General features: G+C 36.8%; 1 protein-coding gene across 1 annotated transcript in view; it reads right to left on the reverse strand.

Moving 5' to 3' along the window:
* Window positions 1-8292: 8292 nt before the first annotated feature.
* Efhc2 (EF-hand domain containing 2) overlaps window positions 8293-17221 on the reverse strand; it is a 187506-nt gene continuing 178577 nt past the window's right edge. The window contains exon 17 of the mRNA XM_077107530.1: window positions 8293-8400. Coding sequence (XP_076963645.1) covers window positions 8293-8400 — 108 coding nt within the window. The remainder of the gene's footprint in view (window positions 8401-17221) is intronic.

The raw sequence follows: 17221 nt of genomic DNA on the forward strand, positions 1-17221 counted from the left end.
TACACTCAGACAAATGCTAAGTGAAAGAAGATTCAAAGGTCACAGATTCTATTTACATGGACTATTTAGAATAGGTAAATTCATAAACACAGAAATCAGATTGGGGTTGGCAGGTTCTGAGGATAGAAGATAATAGGAATAACTGTTTAATGGGCATGAGGTTTCATTTTGGGTTGGTGAAAATGTTTTGGAACCAGAAGTAGTGATTTTACAACTGGAAATGTACTAAATGCCACTGAATTTTATAATTTAATTTTATGTGATATGAATTCCACCATAATAAAACATTTTAAAAATCATATCATTTACTATATTAACAAAATTGAAAAAACATACGATCATTTTAATAGATATAGCAAAAGCATGTGACAAAATCCACTACCGATTTTTCTTTCAGTACAGTAGGAACAGAAAGGAGCTTCCTAAGCCTGATAAAAGACATCTACCAAAATACTAGTATGAACATTATACCCAATGAGGAAAAACAAAATATTTTCCTCTTAAGTTCTATAAGAAGAAAGGGATGTCCATCCTTACAACTTTCATTCACATTGTATTAGAAGTTCTAACCAGTTCAATAAAATAAGAGAAGAAAATAAAAGGTACATCTATTTGAAATGAAGAAGCAAAACTTTACTTATGTATAAAATCTGATCATCTGTGATCATCTATGTGAATTCTCCATATAAAAAAAATCTAATGCTACCTACAAAAAAGCTGGAAGACTAGTAAATGAGTTTATTAAGATTAATTAATGTCAGTGTATACAAATCAATTTTATTTCTATTTTCTAGCAACAGAGATTGAAATTTTAAAAAATTAGCATTAACACATAATACATGCAATATCTGTACACTAAAATCTACAAAACATTGTTAAGATAAAGAAGCCTTAAGTAAATTAAATAATATACTATGTTCATGTGTCAGAAGGCTCAATATAGATATGTAGATATCTACCTATCTATCTATCTATAGATATAGATATTTTATATTCTATTTAGAGGCAGGGTCTTGCTGAGTTGCTTTGTGCCTCACTAAGTAGCTAAGGCTGGCTTTGAACTTGCAATCCCCCTGCCTCAGTCTCCCAAGCTGCTCTTGGGATTAAAGGTGTGTGCACCATCACACCCAGCAGACTCAATACTTTTAATATATTTAATATATTAATCCTCCTCAAATTGATCTGAAGATTCAGTGCAAACCCAATCAAAATCCTACTGGAATTTTAGTATCAATACTAAAACTCATATGGAATGCAAATGGTCTAGAATAGCCAAAACTACTATGCAAAAGAAGACAAAGTTGGAGAATTAACACTACTGGTTTTGAGACTTATTATAAAGCTACAGTGAACAAGCAGTGTGATTGTAACCGACATATAAATTGAGGTAGGATAGAAGAATTTTTTAAAAATAGAAAGAAAAGAGACATAAAGGACAAGGAAATAACATTTCAATTGAGAAGTTCTGCATACTTTTCCAGTCCTGTCATTCCCTAAGCCAGTCTCTTTCCCAGGCTAGTCACCCTCAAATTCCTAGAAAAAAATCTGTAGATTTTTTTCTTTTACTAATTATTTTTATTAGAGCTTTATAGTAATAAATAGTAGTTGGGTTCATTCTGACAAACTCATACATGGATAGAAATCAATTTCAGTTCATGACCTCCTCCTTTTAAACTTGTATATCTTAGAGTTAACTGTAAATTTATTCACTTATGATAATTACTTTGAACATTGTGAATTAACCCCCCCACCATAAATAGAATAAGTAAAAAGAGATATGATATTTTGAGGAACCTATAATTTAGGCAACTTTACAGCTCTATTGATCATATAATGGTGACCACATTGTCCTGAGGATCCTGAGATTGACCAGACCACTAGCACCCATTTTGAGATTACCAGACTGATATCATTTCTACATACCTTCCCATATGTGAGAGTTGGCTCTCAACAAGATTCCTTTAAAAGAAGAGCTGGGAACCTCCAAACCACATCTCTCACTCTCCACATGGCCTGAATTCTCCCTTGAATGCATCTCTATGCTCCTAAATAAGCCTCTGTCTGGCAAGTGCTAAAATTCCTTTCCATCACATCTTCAAAGAATCCCCGCTGCTCCTGAGTCAAGTTCCCCCTTCTTTCTGGGAACTCCTTAGAACCTTCTCTGGAGACACCTATGTCCCTTGACAAATCCAGAAAAGAGTATATTCAAAGAATAAACTTCATTAAAATAAAAAACTTTAGCTTGCCCCCCCCCAAAAAAAAAACTCTGTTAAGAGAATGAAATGACAATCAGAGTTGGGGAGAAAATCTTTGGAATTCACATATCAGATAGAAGGTCTAAATCCAGAATAATAAAGAACTCTCAAAACTTAATGAGAAACCACCACACAATAAGACACTACTACACACCTATTAGAATGCCTAAAATTAAAAGGACTGACCATACCAAGTATTGGTGAAAATGTGAAGGACATTGAACTTTGTACAATCTTTAAATATGTGTAGTTCAAGCCAGGTGTGGTGGCCACAACCGCAACCCTGGCAATTTGGGAGGCTGAGGCAGGAGGCTAGCTCATTTGAGGTCAGCCTCAGCAATTTAGTGAGGTCCTAAGCAACTTAGTGAGAACCTGTCTCAAAATAAAACAAAAACCAGCTGGGGATGTGGTTCAGTATCCTCTGGGTTCAATCCCCAGTACAAAAAAATAAGTGTGTGTGTGTGTGTGTGTGTGTGTGTGTGTAGTTCACTGTATGTCAAAGAAGCTGTTTTTTTTTTTTTCTTTTCAAAATTATTAGTTGGTAATATGCCAGGCACAGTGATTCTCAGACAACATGCTCCTCCTGGGTTAACTTATCCAGACTCACAATTGCCATCCACACTCCGATGAGGCCACTTTATCTATTCCACAGGCACCTTAACTTAGCATGCTTTAGGCAGAATTCTCCTATTTTTTTCTCTGATCTTTCCCAGTACAGTGAATAGCAACACTATTTGCCCAGCTGTCTGTCAAAACTGACCCAATCAAACTGGGGATGGTGGCATATACCTGTAATTACAGAGATTTGGAAAGCTGGGGCAGAAGGATATTAAGTTCAAGGTCAGCCTAGGCAACTTAACAAGAGCTGGTCTCAAAATAAAAAGGACTGGAGATGCAGCTCAGTGGTCCATGGACCCTGGGTACAACCTAGTACCAAAACAAAACAAAAAAAAAAAGACCCAATCATAATTTTGATTTTTTTTATCTCCCTCATCTCCTACATCCTAAATGTGTCATGAATCTCTCCATTTCTCACCAACCTCACCAACATTACATTAATCCAAACCATCCATCATTTCTCTGGCAATGATCTCTTTTTTAATTAAAAATATTTGGTTTTAGTTGTAGATGAATGCAATATTTTTGTTTATTTATTTTTTATGTGATGCTGAGGATCGAAGCCAGTGCCTCACACATGTGAGGCAAGCACTCTACTGCTGAGCCATAACCCCAGCCCCTGGCAAAAAAAAAAAAAAAATCTTTTAGTCAACCTTCTCATCGCCAAACTTGCTTGACACTTAAGGTTCACACATACACAAAGCAGCCAGAGATTTTCAAATATAGCCATGATGTTTTCATACCCAATATTAAAACTCTTTTAGTAACTTCTCACTCCCCACCTTCAAGCTCAAACTCTAAGGTGAGTTATGCACACAAGGTGGCCCCCAATCTCCTCCCAATTCCCCTAGCCAATTGTCCTCTCTCGCCACTTCCTTTCTCCCTCTGCTGGCTCGGGTGATTGTTAAAACTGGGGATATCTGCAGCAGCCTGAAATGGCTTTTGGGCTCCTGTTCTGTATTCCATGTGTGGCCTCACAGCAATAATGAAGAGCAGTGGAAGCACAGGAGACAAAAAGCAGGCAAAAGTAATTTTTATCAAGCTCCTTTTTGAGTCAGATGTTCTTCTACAGGCAAAATAGGAAAAAGGAAACACAAAGATGACTTTGGGGGAAGAATTTCTAAAGGAGAATGCATTCTTGTGTTTTCACCAAGCTACAGCTCCTCTGGATTTTAATATTATAGTGAGTGGGGTCATAACAAGAATTTCCTCTATTGTTGGCTACACAGATGCAAAGCGGTGCTCAGGAAGCTGGGAGATTGATGAATAGTTGGTTTGATGTATTTGAACCATTCACCACTTTGAGTTAAATGTGCATATTCTGTTCAAAATAGACAATGGGGAGGGGCGGTCCCCCCCTTCCTTCTCTAACTTGCATAACATCAGGCCTCACTGCTTTAACTAATGAGTATTTAGAAGTAAAGACTCCTACTGATTCCAGACAGCCATTAATTCTCGGCTTGCAGAGCCACCGTGGAGTTTTTCATCAGTCACATTTTTTAGCCATTACCAGTTGCTTCTGAGCAGTAGTGCTGACCCCTGGATTCCTGTATATGTCACACATCAGACACATAATGGGTTCCCTTGGAAGGAATTTTACTGGGCACCAGGAACAGATGCAAAGAAGATGCACATTCTGGCCACTCTGTTGACAAAGGTGTCTCAGAACTGTTAGTTTTGGGGAAATGTAACTGACTTTGAGTGAAAAATGTATATATAAACCAATATGTAACCTGGTGGAAGGCAGCAGGTGGAGGTGAGCTGCAAAATTCTCTTAAACTAATCGCCCAGTCAGCACTGCCCTTTGTAATAATGATGTTTGCTCCAGGTTTATTATTTTGCTCAATAGCTTCATTGATCTTGCCTCAGTGGGCTTTCCATTTTTACACATTACATTCTCTTGGGAATTGAAAAGCACTGTGTCTCTGAAGATGCTCAGTCAACTTGAAAAGACTCATTTTTGCAAAGGTCTTAACCTGCCTTCAGCTTGAAGCAATTCAGACTTTGCCCAAGCAAACAGGAGGGCAGAGAAGTATTACTGGAGTATCTGTTTCTGCCATCATTTGGAAGCTGTTTTTCTGAAAGGTCATTTACAGACCAATCGTGAAGGGTGTTCAAAATTCAGGGATCTATACTCATAACTAAAGAGAATATACATATAATTGGGAACAGGGCAATTCATTATTTAATGGATTCTGCATTATTCAATGTCATAAATATTTTGTGGGAAGGCCTACTGTTCCATTAAATCTCCAACTATTAAACTTATAATGAGCAAAATCATAATGTGTGGAGGAAGGGAAAGTCGGGAGAGAAACACACAGAAAAGGCCATGAAATAACTCCCACTCAAATTAAGATAAATCCAAGTTGGAAAGGCAAGAATTACATGGCTTTTCTTTTTGAATTTGAGAGAATCTCATTTTATTCATCAATAATTCTCTGCTATTTGAAAGAAGGAAGGGCAAATTAAATATCTTAAACTCATGACTGAGGGATCCAGAAAGACGAGAAGCTTTTCAACCCCAAATAACAAAACTTCAAATAGCATAGCATTAAAAAAAATACCAAGAATGGTATATTTGACATTAATTGAATCAAAGGCAATACACAGAATAAAGTAGGCAAAATGTTCAAACTACTAGAAAGCATGAAATTTAAAGTGCTCTGCATTTCCTTTCTACTGTGTAAAAGTTTAACCATTTTGGTGAGTACTAAGTCAGCCAGTAGACTTCTCCACAGTACTTTTCAAATGGTTAGGTAACAGGTGAAAAAGGGAATAAAAGGGCAAATTAATACTGCAAATTAGTCATCTTCTGACAACATCCATATTTCACAACAGTGACTCAGCAAACTACTTAATGTGAACTTCAATGGCTTTTAATCTGTTTTGTAATGAAAAGACCTGACTTGATTTGGGCTTTCATATGACTTCATCAACCATTTCCACAGTTCGGAGAATACTAACAAACAATTAGTTCTTAGGACAAAAGTTTGCCTATATTAACCTTCAACCCACCCAGACAGCCATAGGCAGCACTTAACTTTTCCATTAAAATGAGAAAATGTCAGGAGCTAAAAATATAAGTCTATGCAAAGGTGTGAAACTTCTTTCCAAATTATTACCTTGGAACAATGACAATAGTTAAGGTTTTCTCTTTTTCAGAGGGAAGAGGCAGAGATCCCAGCCCTTCTCCCCACCTCCCCCAAAGATTTGAGTCACAGGATTTCTTTGTGCTGAAAACCAGTTATCTCTGCTTGAAACCTAAGCAGAATTGGGGGACCACCTGGAACCAAATGGGGCTGGGAGCTTTCCAGATGGATTATAAGACAATTCATTGATATTTACATAAGGAGAATAAATGTTTTTCCTAAGATAGCATGTCCCTTCAGTATCTTCAGACCACCAGCAAGAGAGGGAGGTACAGAAATTCTATTACATTAATAGTCTTTGTTTTTATGGCTTTGGCATTTATTAACTAGTGGGAGCTGTTTATTGGGTCATAAACTTTACTAATGGGGATATTATCTCTAAATTATAAATCTCCTTCAGTATATGGCTCCTTCAGTATATGGCTCCTTTACTAATGGGGATATTATCTCTAAATTATAAATCTCCTTCAGTATAAGAATAATTATTTAAAGTGTCTGTATGGCTGCAATGTATCATGTTTATTGGCATGATTCCTATAATGGCTATTTCATTGTTTTGTGGGCTTGAACTAGGAATGATCAGGGCAATAATACACATCTATGCAAGAGAATAAGTAAGTAGTTGTTACCCTCAAAACTCAGGAGTGTTCTCTTTCATTTCCTTCCCTTTCTTTTCTCCTTCTGCTTCTCAAATGAAGTAATTACAAGCTGGTATAAAGGCTAAATTATCTATATATCTCAACTCCTGAGGAAAAGATAACCAAGTAAAGAGTTGAATAGGTAAGTGACAAATGTGTCAGCTTGAAAAGTTCCAGGAAAGTGTCATCATTCTAAATGCTTGCTCTCTGGGGAATAGAAAATCTTAAAGTGACAAAATGGCTTGGCACTGTCAGTTGTCTTCGAAAAATATAAAAATCCTGGGACAGAACTCACATAGTCAAACTTAGGGTTTATGGGTAGATGCTTCTAGTATCTTGAATATACTGGTTTATTAGAAGTTCTGTGGAGTCTATTTTAACAATGGTACATGTATAATTAATTATCCTAGATGGCTTGTATAGAAAAGTCATCTATTGATTAGCTCAGTTTTAAAAAAAGATGAAAAATCCATTGTTGTTGAGCAAAATTGGTCCACCTGAGTGCCAAGAAACCAGCTCACTTCTAGGCAAGATGCTACAAATGTGGAATGAAAGAATAAGGAGACAGGCGGGGTCCCTGAAATGTCATCAGCATCTTGTCCTCTCAGAGCAGCTACTGAAAGGTGACTGGTGCAGTCCCTTCCTGACAGGGTTGTGCCATCTCTGAGAACACTGAGCAAATGGATTTATGATACCCAGCAGGCAACAATGAGGATTCAGGTAGACTGCAGAAGATTTCTAATACTAAGTTCCCAGAAGTCTATGGCCATGAGTTTTAATCAAATGTAGACTCTATCACAAGAATTCTGCTGAAGAAAAATAAACATAGAACCAGGGAGATGTAGTTTTAGAATACTTAAACGTCTGGGCCTGGGGGCTGTTGGTATGTATGTAAAATAAACCAAAACAGATTCTTGAAATCTTCAGCATTCACATCCTTAAATATTTTAGCATAATACACTTTTGGTCATACTATAATTATATACACATGCATATATTCCTAGGCTAACAAGCTGACTTTAGATTCAAAAAGGGCATTAAAAATACAAACACTGCATATGTTTCAATTTTTCACCCAAGTGTGTGTGTGCTGGCAGGGAGGAGGTTCCTTTTCTTCCCATAACTTTACTAATTTCAGAAAATAAATACATTCACTCTAGAGAGGTTTAAGACTTATTTTGATGAGGTGAGTTGCCATAAAACTTAATTATATAAGTAATAAACACATGTCAAAAAGATTTTAAAAATGTTTACTAGAATCACAACTTATTGCTCTGATATAATTTGATTTTAAATTGTCATATATAGCTGTCAAAAACTATTTTATTTTTATATTGCAATAAATCAAAATACATTGGATGGAAAAATTATCATAAGATTCTTTGGTATTCATAAATCATACATATGATAAAAATGTTCAACATTTCTTTAAATGGCATTTTTAATAGTGCTGGTACATTAGTAATATAATATGATGCTCTGAAAAACTAAGATGACAAAAGATTAATTGTGATTTATAGATTTCTATTCAATATGAACCTTGTTTCTTTTGCATTTAATAAAATTATATCTACTAAAATAAAATTGGCAAAATTAGAGAGGTACATCAAAGGAAGTTGATTCAAAGTGTCATGGTTCCTCCTCCTCTAAGCCAAACACATCCCTCAAAAGGTCTAAGTATCTAATGAATTTCACAGGAATAGGTGATGGCATTCCGAGCCAAACATCTTCACATTTCTAGGAAAAAACAAAGATGGATATAATTAGAGCCACATTTCAAAACACAGTTTTGAAAATTCAACATCAAATTGTTTCTTGCCATTTGGTAAACAGTTTATTTTCAAAACATAATTCTTTGCTGTCCACTTCAGGATCATGAGGACTTTGGTATATTAGATTCTTTCCTCTTTCTCTCTCTCTTTTTTTCTTCCAGTGCTGGGGTTGAATCCTGGATTTTGTGCATGCTAGGCAAATGCTCTACCACTCAGCTACATCCCCAATCCTAACTTCTGTATCTTGATCCTTCACTTGCTGCCTCTTTTAGAATTAAAAAGGTCCACACTCTGTCATGTGACTGCATACCCTCCCACAGAAGAGGAGGAATGTTTTCCTGTCCCTTTGATATGGGCTTGGCTACATGAATGGCTGTGGCTTGTGCACTGTTAGTGCTGGCCTGCTATACTTTTGCTACCACCATGAAAAGAGCATGGCCCTGGATACTGCTGGCTCTATAGAAAACCAGGCCTACTTGCAACCTGGAGCTCAGCCCAGTTATAGCCATCCAAGCTCACCTGACTTATAGGCCCATGGGCAAGAAAAATAAACATGTCTTGTGAACCACTAAAATTTTGGGAGTTGTTTGTTAGGCAGCACTACTGTAGTCATAGCTCCTGCTATACTTTATTAAGAACTCAACTTTTTTCCTGTTTATTTTTAAATGTTGCTGGGAATTGAGCCCAGGGCCTTGTGCATGCTAGGTGAACACTCTAAAACTGAGCTACATCCCCAGCCTTAAGAATTCAATTTTAAAAATTCAAACTGGTAGCTATACTGGGAGCTTGGGTCCCATTTCTTCAATAAGCTGTTAAAAGAGCACTGGATCACTCACAGTATCCTTTTAGGGATAGGCTACCTTATATATACAGTCATGTGCTACATAACAGTGTTTTTGCCAATGATGTACTGCATATCTGACAGTGATCCCATAAGATTATAATGGAGCTGAAAAACTCCTACTACATTGTAAAGTCATAGCTGTCATGATATTGTGACACAACACATTACTCATACATTTGTGATGCTTGTTTAAACAAACCTAGTTTGCTGCCAGTCAGATAAAGGTATAGCACATACACTAATGTACATAAGTATGTACAGTTAGTATATAGTGTTGGATAACGATAATAAATGACCATGTTGCTGGTTTATGCATTTACTAAAATTTTAATCATTAGAGTGTACTCCTTCTACTTAAAAGTTTACTGTAAAACAATGTACCATATGCTATGGTGGCCTCATATCTTGTGTTTACCATGCCTCTTGATTTCATTATTTTCTTTTGTGCTTGATTTAATCTCATATCACTTTATTCATTAGGGCTCTAGAGTAATAGGCTGTACTATATGTATACACACACATACACAAACAGCATATGGCCCAGGAATGTACTAGCAGTAACATCTAAGTTTGTGTAAAGCATACTCTTAGGATTCTCATACAACAGTAAAATCACCTAATGATGCATATCCCTATCATTAAGTGACATATAACTGTATGTGTATGTGTGTATATATGTGAAAACTTTTGCATATGCTACAATGGTCAATTAATATTAATATCAACAGAGGGAAAGTCCATAACTGCAGTTGCTTATATTTCTATTATCAAGGTTAATTGTATTATATAAAATGTTCTATTTCTTCTTTCGTTTTGTTTCTTGTAGTGCTAGGGATAGAACTGAGGGCCAGGTGCATGCTAGGCAAGTGCTCTACCACTGAGCCACACTCCTAGCCTACAAAACGGTTTTAAATCTCCACTGGTGTTACATTAGTATCCACAGTCACAAGGTGTCACAGAAACACAGGGAAAGGCTCAATAAGTCTATGTGATGGAATTCTGGAAGCACACTGAGTCAGCAAGGTTTCAGTTGGGCCTTATGGGATGAGGAGCATGTCTGCAGGGGGTTAAAGCACTGAAGGGTGCTCTAGGCATAGGGAATAAAATAAGCAAAGGCCTAAAGACCTCAATATCTATTTTCAAGAAAGAATGAGTAGCCCAGTGTGGTCTGTAAGGGCCTTTTGAGATAGTTCATACTTGAGACTGTGAAGAGAGGAAGCTACTGGTTGGTCTTTTCCAGAGGAACAGCAGGAATCTGATCAGAAACTGATTAGATAACTTGTTGGGTGTATGGCGAGTAAAATGAAATAGAGAAACCAATTTGATGGAGACTGTGACAGTCCTGAGGAAAGATGACTGCACCATAAACCAGAACAGGTGAATCTGGGCTGGAGAAGAGGGGCTATGTGTGAAATATTCTACTGCAGGAAAACACAGAATAATAAGAAGGTAAGATTTGAAATGGTGATAAAAGAAAGGGGTAGTAATATTGTTTGAATAATGTACCCCACAAAAAGATATGTTGAGGTCCTGACCCTCCATATCTTAGAGAGTGACTTTATTTGGAAATCAGGTTTTTGAAGATGTAATCAGGTAGATTAAGATGAGGAAGATGAGGTCATATTGGAGTAGGGTAGAGCATTACTGCAATAAGACTGGTATCCTTAAAAGAAGATGGCCACAAGACACAAGGGGAGAATGACATATGATGACAAAGGCAGAGATTGGGATTATGTAGCTGTAATCCAAGAAATACCACAGCTATGAGGAGGCAAGAAAGGATTGCCACACAGGTTTTCACCTGTTTTTAATTAAAAACCTACTCTGGAAAGGAACATAAAGATTCCCCAAAAAACTAGGAATGGAACCACTATTTGATCCAGTTATCCCACTCCTTGGTATATATGAAAAGGATTTAAAATAGCAACACAATTCACAATAGCTAAGCTATGGAACAGACTTAGGTGCCCTTCAACAGATGATTGGATAAATAAAATGTAATACATATACACAACAGAGTATTACTCAGCCATAAAGAAGAATGACTTTATGACATTTGCCAGTAAATGGATGGATCTGGAGACTATCATGCTAAGTGAAATAAACCAATCCCAAAAAACTAAAGGCTGAAACATTGCTCTGATATGTGGAAGCTAATGCACAATAAGTGGGGAGGGGCAAGAATAAAAGTTCAGTGGAGTAGACAAAGGGGAATGGAGGGAATGGAGGAGAATGAACCTGACATAACTTCCTATGTACATATATACCACCATGAACCTCACTATCATGTACATACATAAGAAATTAATTTAAAAATAACTGGATACATGACAGAACAATCAATAAATGGAAGGGAACGGAGTTATTGGAAAGGAAAGAGAATTAGACATACTAGGGACTAAATTAGAAGAATATGTATTCCATGCTTTTATAATTATGTCAAAATAGATTCTACTATCATGTATAACTAAAAAGAACCAACAAAAAATAATTCTAAATTTAGTAATAGTTGACAGTGTCCATATTAGTTTCCTAGGGCTGTGGTAATAAATTACAATAACCTGGGTGGCTTAAATCAACAGAAATTGATTCTTTCCCAGTTTAGGAGGCCAGTAATCTAAAACCAAGGTGTCAGCAGGATAGGCCCATGCCCCTCCCCTAGCTTGTAGAGGTTGTCAACCATCTTTGGAGTTCCTTGATTTGCTGAGACAGTTCTCTGCTTCTGTGTTCACATGGTGTTTTTTATATGTCTATATTCTTTATGTGGCTATCTTATGAGGACTCCAATCATTGGATTGACAGTCTAACCCAGTATAACCTCATTTTAATGGATGATATCTACAATGATCCTATTTCCAAATAAGGTCACATTCTGAGGGTAGATATGAATTTTGGGGCAGGGGAAATATGAAACCCAGAGCAATAGCATGAATAAAATAAGGAAAGCAGAAAGAAAAAGAGTTAAAAGAAATTTCAGTGGAGAAATAAGGATCAGAGGGAGGCAGTATGTTCAATTTTGGACATTTTTATTTCAAGTTCCTATAGGACGTCACAGTGAAGATTCTGGTAAACACCTGGAAATACAGTTCTCTAGAGTACACAGCTCACATCCAGACTATACAAAGATGTGGAAGTCACTGGAATATGAGTGATCTGTAAAATTATGGCAATTGATAAGATCAATGTGGAATCAGAACCCCAAGTACTGGCCTCTTTAAAGCCCCAAATCTTAATTTAAGAGATGATTTATGATGATGAACTAGTTGAATATTTTTGCAGGGTTATAGGAATCTTCTCAATATCTAGTACTAATAATAAGACATTTATTGGATATTTAGTATATGATAGAAGCTCTTTTAAGTGTTTTACATGAATCCCATTGTTTAATCGTCACAGAAAGTCCCCAAGAGGAAGATGATATTATGATGCCTATTTATAAAAGAGAGAAACAAGTCATAGAAGGACGAAATAGCTTATCTAAAACCAAACCATCAGTCAGTGGAGAAGCTTAGATCCTATCCCTGGCTGTAAGGCTCCAGAGCTATGCTTATCTACTAGGCTGCCCTCCAAGACAGCAATGGAGTGGGCCTGTTCAGAAGTAGCTAACCCCCATACCACATAGCTACATTTGGTTCTGTCATTTTCAGCAAGAAAAGTTAAGTAGAAAACAATATTCTTGAATTGAAACTTTTTTTTTTCCTCTCAAGAATGCCACCTCTCAGAGACTGAGCCCAGTCCAACAACTGGCGATGTAAAGAAGGAAATGACCCTTCTGAATTCTTTCTAAAGGGTGCTTTGTGTGATTCATATCATATGGAACTTAATGAAATGGGCTTCCTCACACCAAAAAGTAGTGAACCATTGTGAACATATTAAGCAATATATTTTAATCAATGAAGGCTGAGATCAAGACATTCAACTCCTATTGAACACATTCTCAAAAAGCTGATTACAAAATTTAGGGCAATTTTTGCTCTGAAGTGGTATTTTCTAGTTTAATCTTATTATAGGGGAATGGTACAAACATCCAGATTCAAAATTGCTATCTCCTGATAGGTATTTTATAAAGTTTTTAATATAAAATGAATAAAACACATATAACTCATTTAATTATGATGGGCTATTCAAGGAATGTATCCTCTTATGAAATAAGTCAGTACTAAAGGATCCTCCTCAGAACTTGTTAGTAAAAGTGGATTTTTTTAACATGGAATCATGATTTACATGCTAATAATAAAAGAGAAGAAATAGAAGAACTTATACTGGAATAATAACTCAGGAGTTGGAAATGAGAATCAAATTTATTAGCAATAATCAGACTTGGGCAAAATGAAACTCAAGTAAAGACCTAGGAGGTTTGAAATTAAGGGTAGCTTAAGATAATAGTTTATTTCTTTAAATCCTGACTGCTCCCTATAGCACCCTGAAAGCCTTCCTGACTACTCTAGCTCCACTATACTCTTTGTTTAGAATCAATATCACTTCACTTGATCATTTTTCCCTTTCTCACTGTTCTCCAGTTTCTAGATAAGAGTGACTTTTTTCTGTCTCAAATATTTGATAAATGCCATAGACACATTTATAGTGCTTCAGGAACCCAGGATCCATCCACTGCCAACCCCCAATTTTAGGGAGATGCCCTCAGGCTACCCAAAAATAGAGTAAAACAGGGAGTTTTCAGAGGCTCAGGCAATGGAGTAGGACATCAATAAAGTAGAAGGAAATGTACCTTTTTTCATAATTTTGCCTATAATTGGATCTACCTAAAGGAATTGCATGGCTGGTCCCTTTGTAAAAATAAAGAGGATTTGGGCAACATAATAAATCCCTGCTAGGAGTGGTGTGGTGGTACAAGCTACCTATTATCTCAGAGACTTGGGAAGCTGAGGCTGAAGGATCCCAGGTTCAAGGTCAGCCTTAACAACTTAGCAAGACCTCGTCTCAAGAATAAAATAAACAGGGAGATGTAGCTCAGAGATAGAGTTTAAGGATATAACTTAGAGGTAGAGCACCTGAGATCAATTCCCAGTCCTGTCAAATACACACACACACACACATATGTGTGTGTGTGTATCTATGTATGTATATATCCCCAAACTACCACCTATCAGTGTTGTTCTTTCTAATAAATCTGTAAGTGTTCCAAACATTATACAAGCCATATGAAAATCTAGGCAGTGAGTTAAAATACTGACCTTTTATTTATCCTACACTATAAAATACAAAGAAAACTCCAGATCACGTGGTTTTCCCAGAAGTGCATGTAAGATTTTATTTGTTTTTTTCATTGAGATTGAACCTGGACCTTGTGCATTCTAGGCAAGCACTCTACCACTGAGCTACATCCTAGCCCATGCATGTAAGTTAAGTGGGAATAACACTTAAGTGGGTAATTCTACAACAGGGGGATTCATCCACAGAAGTTGATCCCTCCCATTCCAGATGAAGATGAGCCTGCTTCCATCTCTGCAAGACAGGTCCTTGGTGATACGGTTTTGAAATCTATGTGTCATAGGCTCTGCCAGTGCTCCTTCCTACCCTCTTACACTTTCCACTTGGTCATACTCCAGTGTTCCTTTGGCGTTGAGATTCTACTTGGCCTCTGAGGCCCACTCTGACTGCCTCTGGGACAAGCCAAAAGTGCCAGGGAGTTATTTTCTTTCCCCCACTTTGAGAGCAGTCCTCAACCAATGACTGAAGTGAGTTGACAGATGAATACTGCAGCTCCTTTGCACTTTGGATGGGATAACTCTGAGGAATATGTTGGCTGCTGGATCCCAGCATTTCCTAGCAGCCCTAAACTCCAGTCATCCACACTTATACCTGGTTTGATAATGTGCTCTTTAAGTAGCTCCCTCCCTTCACTTTCTCAGTACTTCTAATCCCTTCCTAATGGTTCTTTCCTGCAAAACTGTATAAGCTCAAATCCTTGTCTTCAACATTGCTTCTAGAGGAAATCAGATGAAGACACTAAGCAATTTTGCATGTATCAAAATTAAGAGCATGTTGCCAGGCATGGTGTGCACACTTGTAATCCCAGTGACTTGATGGTGATTTACATGAGTACACACATGTGCAACTATTCCTCAGGCAACAGTTGCATATGCCTGTAATTCCAGTGGATCAGGAGGCTGAAGCAGGAGGACTGTGAGTTCAAAGCCAGACTCAGCAACTTATCAAGACTCTGTCTCAAAATAAAAAATAAAACAGGGATGGGAATGTGGCTCAGTGGTTAAGTGTCTCTGGGTTCAATCCCCGGTATCATAAATAAATAAACAAACAAATAAATAAATAAATATTTAAGGGCATGCCTTTGAAAGTTACAGCAGAGCTTGGAACAAAGCAACTTTCTGGCAAACTGACGGTGAATCCAGAGACTCCAATGTGACTTCCAGACAGTCCCCAAATCTCAGAACAAAATTTAATGTAATCTGGAGTATTGAATAATATGTGCCACATAGCATTTTCTAGAAGAGGGAAAAACTATGAAATACAGAATGACATTCAATGATATAAAATTGTGATTCTAAAATGACTGGGAATCATCATCTCTGAGAGGGTCCTATGACATATTCCAAGCTGGCTGTCACTAGAACCACTTAAGATGTCAAAGAAGTTGGCAATAAATTACTCGTTCATCAATGATAAAAAAAAAAAAAAACTGTAGCTGTCGATCTGTAAAAAATCATACACCCTTGAAATGGGAAGCAAAGATGGCACTGGATGAAAACCCAGTAAACAGCAGCTGCCCAGTGAGAATAGCAAAGCTGTGTGTGAGCTAATAGGCCCTGGATTTATTTGCTTTGACATTTTTAAAAGGAAATTTAATTGGATTATGTCTTCTTTTAGTTTCAAATTTTTCTACTGTAGTACTGGCCACCAGATGCATGAGGGGAAAAGATCGGGAGCCAATTAAATTCCACGCTTCACTGAAACAAGGTTATTTTTATTCTTCCCAACTGCAAGGCTGATAGAGTCATGTTAGTGACTTCATCATGTTACTCCCTTCTACTAGCTTGGAAAAGAATGTTTCTATGGAAAATATCTATGTATTGTAGAAAAGTCCAATAGTAGCATATATGAAATCAAAATTATGGTTTTCTTGGACTCCCTTCCTTCTAATAAGGGTGACATGACCTTAGAAATAATCAAATTAGGTACAAAAATATAAAAGCAATTAAATTTTAACAAAGCAAATTAAAATTCATTTTGGGAAGGGGATCTTGCAAATACTTCTTGAGATAATCAAGAGCATTCTGGTAACATAAGGAAAAGCTCATATATAAAACCAAAAGGTTGGGCTGGGGTATAGCTCAGTGGAAGAGTGCTTGCCTAGCACATGTGACGCACTGGGTTCAATCCTCAGCACCGCATTGAAATAAATAAAGTAAAGGTATTGTGTCAATCTACAGCTTAAAAAAAAGAAAGAAAATTTAAAACAACAAAAAATTTGCTAGTAATTTTCTGTCTTATTATGGGCAATAGCAATTTTTCACCTTCACTTCCCTATGCCCTAGACAAAGCTTCAATAGATGTAATTTACATGTAAGTGTAGCTAAGAAAGCTGTCAATTATAAACAGAAAAACCTTCCTTAGAAGTACATTACAGGTAAAGTAAGTTTTCAAGGAAACATGGAATTTTTGAACTTTAGCCTAATGTTCCAATGCTTCAGATCATATTAGATTCCAGAAACAGCATCTCCGACTAGGTTATTGCTCTATGTTAGGTAGTCAGCATGTGTTTACCAGTTACTTTTTTCAATCTAATGAAAATGGATAATAACCTTTTATTTCAATTCTTAAATTCAATCACAAATACTACAAATAACTTCTCATTTTAAAAGTTGGCACTAGCCCCTAACTATATATGCCTTACTTTTAGGAATGCCTCTTGAGTCTTAGCTTCCAATGTACAAATTAGGAATGATATTTATTTGGGCAA

Source organism: Callospermophilus lateralis, chromosome X (assembly GCF_048772815.1).
Source record: "Callospermophilus lateralis isolate mCalLat2 chromosome X, mCalLat2.hap1, whole genome shotgun sequence".
Taxonomy (NCBI): domain Eukaryota; kingdom Metazoa; phylum Chordata; class Mammalia; order Rodentia; family Sciuridae; genus Callospermophilus; species Callospermophilus lateralis.